The 10730-nt window shown below is 40.4% G+C and overlaps 1 protein-coding gene across 1 annotated transcript; it reads right to left on the minus strand.

The window, feature by feature from the left end:
- Positions 1-8208: 8208 nt before the first annotated feature.
- LOC111396969 (berberine bridge enzyme-like 21) lies at positions 8209-10162 on the minus strand. Its single transcript, XM_023023610.1, has one exon. The coding sequence runs from the start codon at positions 10031-10033 to the stop codon at positions 8420-8422; it is 1614 nt and encodes a 537-aa protein (XP_022879378.1). The 5' UTR covers positions 10034-10162; the 3' UTR covers positions 8209-8419.
- Between the last annotated feature and the right edge of the window lie 568 nt (positions 10163-10730).

Consider the following 10730-nt stretch of genomic DNA (forward strand, 5'->3'; position numbering starts at 1 on the left):
AAACACAAATTTATCATCATAAGGCACATCCGTCGATAGAGGGTCATAACCCGAGTGATGCTTGTCGACGTGTTACCGGAAAAGATTTTTAAAATATCAATAAAATTAGTACACATCACTTGAGTTGACCTTGCAAGGTTTTACAACACATTATCGCCCATGTCATACTTCCTCGAAAAGGACATCGGGATGAATTCAACTTCCTCGACCTATTTATTCTCGACTCTTTTCTTGTGAATCCAACTTTGGTTACTGGAACTATGGAACGCGTGCATACCTCTCGAAAAACCAAAGCTCTTCCATACGACATGCTTTTAACCAAAATTTTCAAACACTTTCATGTGCCGTTGGACAATAAGCCTTTTGTCAAATTGTGTCCAACCGACACCATTAACATCAAAACACTTGCACGAATGCGAATCACAAAGGAAAATGGTTAATGGGTAGCACACACAAAAGGTTTCGATCCTACCTCGGGTCCATCCACTTTAGCTTTGGAAAGCGATGATGAGGATGATTTCGACGATGCTCCAATCCCTCTGTCAAACATTCCAGGCTCGAGTGGCCCTCGAGCATAGAGTAGAGCAGATAGCATGACCGAAGATCAATTTAACATCCTCAACGGCTGTATTGACTCTCTCACTTCCACCATCGACAGTTTTGGAAGTTTACTTCTCCAGCTTCAGGCACAACAAACGACTATCGAAGATCGACAGGTGGAGATGCAAGCACAACAAAATGCCTTCTTTGCCGATTTTTACTCTAGATTCCCTCCGGCACCATAGTTCACTCACCGTCATTTATACTGCTTGTCTTTATGCTTTCCCTTTGAACATTGCACTACTATGCTTCTCTAACTATTTTTTGGCTTCATGCATTGTTATTAGACAAATCTATTTTGCTTCTATGTTCTTGCATTCAATGGATGACTTCTTTTTGCTTATGCCAAGGGGGGGAAGTGATATGTGGATGATTATGCAAAAATATGCCAAATGGAATAAATAGTGTAATGTTTGATTATGCATAATGTGTATGATTAAGGGGGAATATCTTCAATATATATATATATATATATATATTTGTTAAATTTGTGAATCATTCGTCTTTTGCAAATCATCTTGTTTGTCATAATCAAAAATGGGGAAATTGTTGACATGGTTGACTTTCGTCTATGTTTTGATTATAACAAACAAGATTTAATTTTGGTTCTGACAAACCTATTTTTGAATCATGATAGTTGAAATCAAATCGACCATCGCATCAAAATTAAGATTCATGCATAGGACAAGATAAATGCACTCATGAAGAACGAAACGAATGTCAATGTCAAGAGGAATCAAGATTGAAGTCATAAACCTTGACGATCGAGCATATTGAAGAAAACTACATTAGAACTATTGAATTTATATGTAAAGGTATAACATTTCTCGGGAGCTTAAAATAAAATCATTCAAGGTCAAATCTATTTTTTTGAGCTACCGGACGATCCGGTAAAGGTCTTTGCCCAATGGTCAAAATTTTTAACGTTCTGACACTTGTCTCACCAATGGCTAGTAGCCTTGTCCGATACGTACCGGACGGTCCGGTACGCTTGACCGTTAGGAAGATCTTTGAGAGCTATAAATGCCACTTTCTCTTCACTATTCAAAATAACTGTTCATGAGCATTAAGTGAAGTATTTTTATTGATTCTCTCAACCTTATTTTTCACTCTTTTAAAGATCAAATCATTCATTTATTGAAAAACTTTTTGAGTGATCAAAAGTTGAAAAATCATTTATCTCAACTAAAGTTTTTCAATCAAAACACTTGAGTTACCTTCTTTGCTATCAATTAAAGTGTTTATCTACTTCTCTCTTATATTCAAACTAAGTCTATATTATTTATTAAGAGAGAAGTTTTTCACTTGTAATTTCAATTCTCTTATTTTTGGATTGTGGGTCGGGTTGAGGTCCCGAAAATCTCAATGGTTTAAAAGGATTGGTGCTTCTTGATTGTAAGTCACCGGAAGTTTTGTAAAGGTTGGATTGCACCGTAAGTCAATCAAATATAGTGGAAAATGCCTTGCTCGTGACTGAGAGCTTGGTAACGGGGACGTAGATCGTTGATTGGATCGAACCTCTTTATTACATCGTTTGCACTCTCTCTTCCCTTCCTTTTATTATTTTTGTGATATCTTGCTTACTTATTTTTTTAATTTTTATTTGCTTAAATTTGAACTTATTTTCAAATTTTTTTCAAATAACCAATTCACCCCCCTCTTGGTTAGTTGTTATTGGGCTGTCACATCCAATATCTTGGGCTCGGGGACTGGCATCATCATCACAAGTCCGGACAAGACTACAGAAATACAATGTGCGCTTAGATTTGAATTTGAGGCCACCAACAACGAAGCGGAATATGAAGCCGTTATCATAGCTCTGGAACTTGCAAAAATTCTTGAGCTAGAGCGTGTCAAAGTTTTCAATGACTCACAATTAGTGGTCGGGCAAATAGAGGGGTCTTTCGAAAGAAAGGACGAAAAGATGAGCTTATACTGTCTGAAAGTACATGACCTTCGGAGGCAGTTCGTAAGTTGTGAAATCCAAAAGGTGGCCAGAGCTAATAACGCCAAAGTTGATTCATTATCCAAACTCATCTTCATGGGTGTGGAAGGCCTTGACAGAACCGTGCAAATCAAGACAGTTGCAAAACCTAGCATAGCTCACAAGCCAAGTGTTATGGACATCGACCATGAACCTTCCTGGATGGATCCAATAATTGATTACGTAAGCAATGGCAACTTACTCTCGGACCTTCGACTTGCTAGAAATGTCTGGTATAGAGCTGCTAGATATTGTCTAATCGAAAGAGTTCTATTCCGTAGAAGTTACACACTCCCTTATCTAAGATGTCTCTAACCTTCCGAGTCTCTTTAAGCATTGACTGAAGTTCATGATGGTATTTGTGGAAATCACTAAGGAGCCCGAGCTCTGACATATAAGTTGATAAGGTATGGGTACTACTGGCCAAGTATGAAGAAAGATGCTGTAGATTATGTTCAGAAGTGTGACAAGTACCAAACATTTGGCAACATCATAAATCCTCCCACTGAGGAGCTACTTCCATTCATTACTCAGCTCCCTTCGAACAATGGGGGATCGACATTCTTGGGCCATTCTCTTTGGCCAGAGGACAATTAAAGTTTATGGCTGTAGCAGTAGAGTACTTTACAAAATGGGTAGAGACTGAACCTCTGGCAACAGTTTTGGAGCCTAAGCTCAGATCATTCATATGGAAGTCCATCATCTACAGGTTTGGAATACCGAAAGTCCTCATCACAGATAACAGAAGGCAATTTGACAATCCACAGTTCAGGAGCTTTTGTGCCAACCATAGGATTGATCATCGCTTGACCTCGGTATCACACCCACAAAGTAATGGGCTTGCTGAAGTAACTAATCTAGTCATACTGCAGGACCTTCGAACAAGAATAGGGAATGCCAAAGGTGACTAGCCTGATGAACTCATTTCCATACTATGGGCATAAAGGACTTCGCATAAGACAGCGACTGGCGAGACACCCTTCATACTGGCCTTTAGACTGGAAGCTACCATTCCAATTGAGGTCAACCTCTCCACAATAAGGAAGCTTGAGATAAATATGGAGGGACAAACCACTGAACACCTTGACTTACTTGAAGAAGTAAGAGAACAAGCCTCACTCAAAGCCTCAAGTTATCAGAGTAGAATAACAAAGCACTTCAACAAAAAGGTGCACACAAGAAGGTTCAGAGCTGGGGATCTTGTCCTTAGAAAAGCAGAAGCTGCCGGACACCCACTAGGGAAGCTCGAACCAACATGGAAAGGAACCTTTGAAGTCATAAGAAAACTAAAAGGTAGAGCTTACAGCCTTCAGAGACACATCGGGGAAACTGCTTCCAAGGAAATGGAATGCGACAACTTAAAAATTTATTACAAGTAACTAGCTACAAATATAATTTTTTAGGCTTGCATGCCCACATTATGTTTGTTTTCTTTCGTTTTCACTTTTCAGGCTCTAACGCCCAAACAGTTCATGCTCCAATAAGCTTGGCTATCATAGCCCTTGAGCAGTTTTATAATTTATGAATTTTTCCTTTACATGATTGCTTCTTTGTATTAATTAAAGTAGAGTAAGGTCGTGCTTCGTGCATGCAGCTAAGTCTTAATCAAGTTAGCATAAGGCCGTGCTCCGCGCATGCAGCTAACACTTAACCAACTTAGCATAAGGCTGTGCTCCGCACATGCAGCTAACACTTAACCAAGTTAACACAAGGTCGTGCCCCATGCATGTAGCCAACATTAGACCAATAGAACCAAACACAACAAGTCAGGGATCACCAGATTCCGACCTCTTCAATCCCAGAATGCCCTCATAACAAAGGATATCAAGATCGAGGTCGAGGTCGAGGTCGAGGTCGGGATCGGGGTCGGGGTATGAAATAATGTTTACCATACCAGACCATACCCGATCTTATTCACAAAGGAAAGAAGTTGTTTAAATTACAATGGACAAGCCCGAGCTTATCCTTTTAAATCATCAGCGACCCAATGGTCGCCCTTCGATATGGGAAATTGAAAAATCAGTTTACAGTACACGACACTAATACTCGAACTCGTTGACCCAAACATGACATTCCTACTTGAAGCCTGAAAATACGTCTTTGAGTTTAGAAATCGAAGTCCAATTTTTAAGTAAAAGGATCGATCTGATTCATAGTCTCAACGGTCAATATTATTAAGGCATACAATATCCTCGAGCTATCACACACTCGGGCTAAATACGTCGACATTCGAGTTAATTGGTTGTGAAATATAATCTATACTAATAATCGATCTTTTAACGATCCATGCACGATCATAACATCCACACTCGAACATAAAATCCATGCACGATCTCAGGACAAAAGCAAGTTGCACGAATTGATAAAATCGAAGCCCAGATCGGGCAGCACATTTCAAATTGCATTAACAGAAAAAACATGAGCCCAAGTCGAGCAATGTACTTGTACAATTTTCAAAAACAAAAAAATTAAGGACTAGGGCCTAATCAAGCTCGATGGTGTCAGCGCCACCCTGATCGGAGGGTCCCATCATCATCGCCATCGCTTTCATCCTCGACCTCCGAGGCAAGTAGCTTGAGCTAGTTTCCAAGCTCGTTCACCGTCTTGAGCTTTTCTACCATCGACTTTAGGTCGTCAGGAAGCTTCTTCCTCAAGAAAGAGCCCGCAAGCCGCAACTCGTAGTGATACGACCCCGAGCCATACTGCCCAAGAAGAGTCCTGAACTCATCAGACTTCTTAAAGTCTTCGATTGTCTAAGTACGAGCCTCTTCTTGGGCTTTTGACGATTCCTCCTCGAAGCTCTTTTTAGCTTGCAAGAGCTCGAGTTTGGCCTCTTCAGCTTCATCTCTGGCCACCCTGATCTCGTCTCGAGCTTTACGAAGGTTGGACCTCGCATCGTCACGCTTCTTCTCAACCTCGATAGTCCACTTTTTAGCATGATCTCTTTCCCTCTTGAGCCCTTCCAGCTGGCTTGAGATATTGAGGCCATTCAAGGTAAGACCCCTTGCCATACTCAACGTCTGCATAAAAACAGTAATAAAACTCGGCGTTAGTATGATCAATTGAACATAAAACTTAAAACATCATTAAGGTTAATATCTTACCCTCAAGTCAAGACCTCCAACGTCTTGACACCCTCGTGAATGTTGACCTCCTTCTCAAGCCAGTCAACAAGGTCCTTCACCATGGCGTACTCAGAGTACTCCTCGAAAACGCTCTCAGAAATCGACGAGAAGGCCGAATTAGCCACGCCCTGACACCTCTGAGCTCGATCTTGTGATTTAGGTGTTTTCTGTGGTAGGGAGGTCGGGTCCTTCGACGTCGAGGTTCGACCTTTTGACAAGACTTGGGGCTCTAAGGTTAGGGTTTCCCAGTAACGACCTCTCTAGCCCATTTCTTCCCCTTGGATTGGGCCGGGGCCTTAGGCTTGGGGCCCTTGGCCTTATGATGAACGTTTGCTAATAGCTTCGATGGGTCAAAAGACATCTCCAAATCTGCAAAAATGACAAGCACTTAAGTTCGACCTAAATCTCACAAACAACACGTGAAAAGAACAAGGAAGGAAGACCATACCCTCGAGGCCTTTGACGTTTGCCAGATCGAGGGTGTTATCCTTGAGGAGATAATCAATCTTTTCTGCCAGAAGGTCATGATTAACTAATTTCAACCTATCCCATTCTAGAACTTCAAAGTAAGCCCGACCTTCATTAAACCTATCTCTGTCCCAAACTTCCTACTTCGGGCTAAAAGGGTGATCGGGATCCTGAGGCTTGACAAAAAAGAATAGCTCTTTCCAGTCCCGGAGAGAGCTCGGGGACTCTGGTGTCCTAAACCCCTCTTTGGTAGACAAATATACAAAACAATTATACCCCGACGAGAATTTCATGTCAAAAACCATCTTCAATGGGTCGATCCTAGGTTTGATCTCCAAGCACCTATAGAGGATAAAGAAATACTCTAGGAGCATCCACCCGTTCGAGGCTAACTGACCCGGGCACAAATAGAAGGAGGTCAAGAAATGGATAAAGAAGGGGTGAAAAGGGCATCTAAGCCCGACCTTAAGGGCATCTCTAAAAAAAGTCATCTCTCCCTCTCGAGCTCCGATTACGATTTCGGTTGGCTCGGGGGTTCGAACATCACCCAAGGGCATGACCCTGAATTCCCTAGCTATCTTAATGATCACATGTTCTTTGTATTTTGTAGGGTTCGTTGGATAGGTCAATACTACCTCACCCTGAGAATGCGAACTCACAAGTATGGCCATGGGAATTAGGGAAGTACCTACGGTTTCGGGGTTCTCACCATCGTTTGAGCTCCTAGAGGGTTTGCTACTATCACTAGAACTCAATTCTTTGCTACTACTCAACATTATGATTTTCAAATAATTAACAACTTAAAGGCACAATCTCTTACCTCTTTAGAAGTGTGCTCACAGACTCACTATCCCCGAGCTCGAGCTTTCTTTTACTGGAGAGTGAAAAGCGAAAGTGAAATGTGGGGACTATTTATAGCGGTCTTTGGGATGTCAACGGTCTATTAATCCTGGCCTTTGAATAAAAACACGTGGCAGCCATCTAAGCTAGTGCTCTGACATCCCATCGAACGCCTGACACGTGGAAAGACACCTGGACATTTATGCCTTTACATCTTCGCTTGTAGATCAAGCTTGGACGGAAATCTACGACCTCAATGCACAGGGGCCTGTGATGACCCCAAATCTAGTGAATCCCAAACTCGACCCATGGACCCTGAACTTGATAACCCCCTAAACCACCAAATCAAGGTCGGGCTTGTTTGTCATCTCGTCAGTCCTTCTTAACGACCTAGGAGAGCACTAATTCTACTTGAACCACAATTCTTACCCTAATTGACTCCTTCTCCGACTCAAACAATGGTTGAACACTTGGAATGAAACACTAACTCCTTATCCTACTAGGGTAAGGATCACACATGATTAAGTCCTTCTAGGGCTCTATCATTAGTACCTATAAATACATAACCCATACTCATTCTTGAGGTACGTTTTTCATTATTTCTAATTTATAGTCTTACGCACTAAATTCTCTATCCGACTTAAGCATCGGAAAGACGATGAGCACACACCTTGTTGCCTTTGTTTCAGGTATTCGAAAAGCATTCGCGTTCACTTAAGTTTGCCCAAGTTTGGAGTTTGATCATCAAGTTCGAGATTTTTCAGGTACTATATTTTGATAACATCATATATATATATATGAATTTGAATCATGATGCACGTACAGATATTTTTTACAGAACTGTTTCACAAATAACACATGACAAATCATCGATTTAAAAAAAAAAAAAAAAAAAAAAAAGAGAAAACAAACGGACAGAATGCTGCCGCAACAACACCCTCTAGGAAACCTATGAAGCTTTCCCTGCACTTAGGGAACAGTCCTATGAATTTTGTTTGTACGTTAACATTGCCCTTCATAACATATTGTCATGTCGAATACTCGGGGGCAGGAGGAGGTGGAGCAGTGGGCTTTATTTTTTATAAATTTTCCCCCTATATATTAGCTCAGTACAATTTTTTTGTTTCCCTGACCGTGTCCCAACACATTTTGATAATAATCTGGAATGATATGTCGAACTTGAACATGTGATTGGATATAAATATGAATCGAGTTCCATCAACTTTAATCTAAAAGTCTACATCTGATGCAAAATGTAGTACAAGAAGCAATTAGGAGTTGACATTGTCACATGGAGTTATGTGTATGAACCTCCCATTTGAAAAGCATTTATATCATAAATAGATTGTAACTTAAAAATTTTAATACTGTTTATGATTAAACAATAATAAGCATATTTCCCTCAGAAAGTTCTTCCTTTTCTTCCTCGAACGGCACCCGATGTCGGAATACTTTGTTCGTTCCTGAAAAAATTATCGGGATCAAAAGTGCTCTTAGTTTTGACTAATCTGTAAAAATTCCCTTTGAAATATTTCTCTCCGTACACCTTCCCTTGACCGAAACTGTTTTTACCGTAGTCTGTAATGCCAATGTCCAGATCCCTGTAATTCAAGAAGGATTCCCTCGGATTACTTGAAACAAAAGGGGTCATAAAACTGTAGAGATTTCTAATCTGATCAATGTAATTCTTGTCTGATGCAGCATCTTCTTCATTCCAGTTTACAGAATATTGAATCTTGAAAATGTTTCCAGCCCGATGAGGAAATGGGGTTTCAGATTCTGGTATTTCATTCATTCTTCCACCGTAGGAATTGAAAACAAGCCCGACTTTCCCTATGTCCACCATTGCCTTCCACAGAGATTCCAGCCCTGTTTTGGGAATCGGAGTTTTGACGTAATCAGATTTTCGTTTCAGGAAATTGACGGAGTCAGGGGATCTGTTCAGTAGCACATTCGGGCTTGTAGTGTTGTCGAAATTAGCCCAGTATAGAACCGAGTCAATCCAACTCATTTCCTTGCAATCTGCTTTCAGCAATCCAAGTCCAGGGAATTCAGAACTCGTGATGGACAATAGTCTATTGGAATCACCAAGGAACATTCCGATGAATGTTGCTCGAACCGTCCTGGTTTTGTCTTTCGTAATAGGTTGTAATAGAACCCGAATGAAGAGATCATTGTCAATCTTTTGCATGACCTCTTGGTACTGCAAAACGGCTTCTGTCGCGTTCTGGTCCAAGCCCTTCTGAATATGGAAAACTGTTACAACTGGGGGAACAGGAACTAGTTGTATTTTGTAGGCTAATATAACACCAAAACTAGCGCCGCCGCCGCCCCTAATTGCCCAAAAAAGGTCCTCACCCATCGCCGCCCTGTCCAGAACTCTGCCTTGTATATCGACAACTAGCGCATCCACTATATGATCCACAGACAGGCCGTATTTTCGCAACATGTTACCATACCCGCCACCAGTCAGGTGGCCTCCGACGGCTACAGTCGGGCAAACACCAGCCGGAAAACCATGGACTTTGCTTTTCTCCCAAATCCTATAATACAGTTCTCCAAGCGTTGCCCCGGCTTGAACCCAAGCAGTTTCATCCTTCAGATCGAGATCGACATTCCGTAGATTAAACATGTCAAGAATGATGAAACTAACATCAGAAACATACGAAATCCCTTCATAATCATGTCCACCACTTCGAATTTTTAGTTGAATTCCAATTTTTTTGGCGCATATAACCGTTGTACTAACATGGGATGCTTCCAATGGAGTGACAATGATGGCCGGTTTCGGGGTCGAGGAAGTGTTGAACCGGCGATTTCTGATGTATGATTGAAGAACCGATGTAAAAGAGGGATTGCTCGGACCGTACACAATTTGTGAGATTTGAGATTGAGGGATTTTATTATCTGAAAAGCATTGGACTAAGGCGTCGTAATCAGAATCTGAGGCTGCAGTTGAAAAACAGTTAAAAGAACAGAGAAAAGAGAGGAGAAGAACAGCATAAGCACTTTTCATTTTTGATTTTTTTTTTTTTCGCGGGGATAAAGAAAATTGTGTATGACAATCACTATATACATATAGATATAGATTGTACACAGAGAGAGAGAGAGAGAGAGAGAGAGAGAGAGAGAGAGAGAGAGAGAGAGAGAGGTGGGGGTAGATGGAGTGAGGGTGGACCAATTACCAATTTGTTTTCTTATTCCACCTTATGTCACGCCGGAAAATGGATCTTTGTCTTTTGGATTCGACCATTTATAGGAAAATTGTTCTATCTTTACACAATATTTTAATTTTAAAGGGGTAATTTTTTTTTTTTTTTTGGTTCTAATTGATTTGAATAATACTAATGAGGGTGTCCTCAACTAATATATTGATGAACTTTAAAAGATTATAAATCCTAATAAATTTCGTGAATTTGAATAGATTCCCACAAGTTCCAAAAAAATATTATCAAATATGGTAAAATTTCTAAGAATTTGATTATATGTATTTTTACGCTTGAAATCCATCTCAAATATTTAAACATCCTTCTATTAATGGAATTTTTATAAACCCACTAGTTATTGAGGATACAATTTTAGACGTCTTTCCAAATCAATTTTTATGAAGTACTGAAAAATAAAATGAAAGAAACAAGCACAACTTGTTTAACAAGAACAACTTGGGCCAATAACATAGTCCTACCAGATACAGAAATGGTCCATAATCAAAA

Source organism: Olea europaea, chromosome 7 (genome assembly GCF_002742605.1).
Source record: "Olea europaea var. sylvestris chromosome 7, O_europaea_v1, whole genome shotgun sequence".
Lineage (NCBI taxonomy): Eukaryota > Viridiplantae > Streptophyta > Magnoliopsida > Lamiales > Oleaceae > Olea > Olea europaea.

Excerpts from the sequence above, each read along its gene's own strand:
- LOC111396969 (XM_023023610.1), bottom strand. The coding sequence starts at position 10,033 with ATGAAAAGTGCTTATGCTGTTCTTCTCCTCTCTTTTCTCTGTTCTTTT.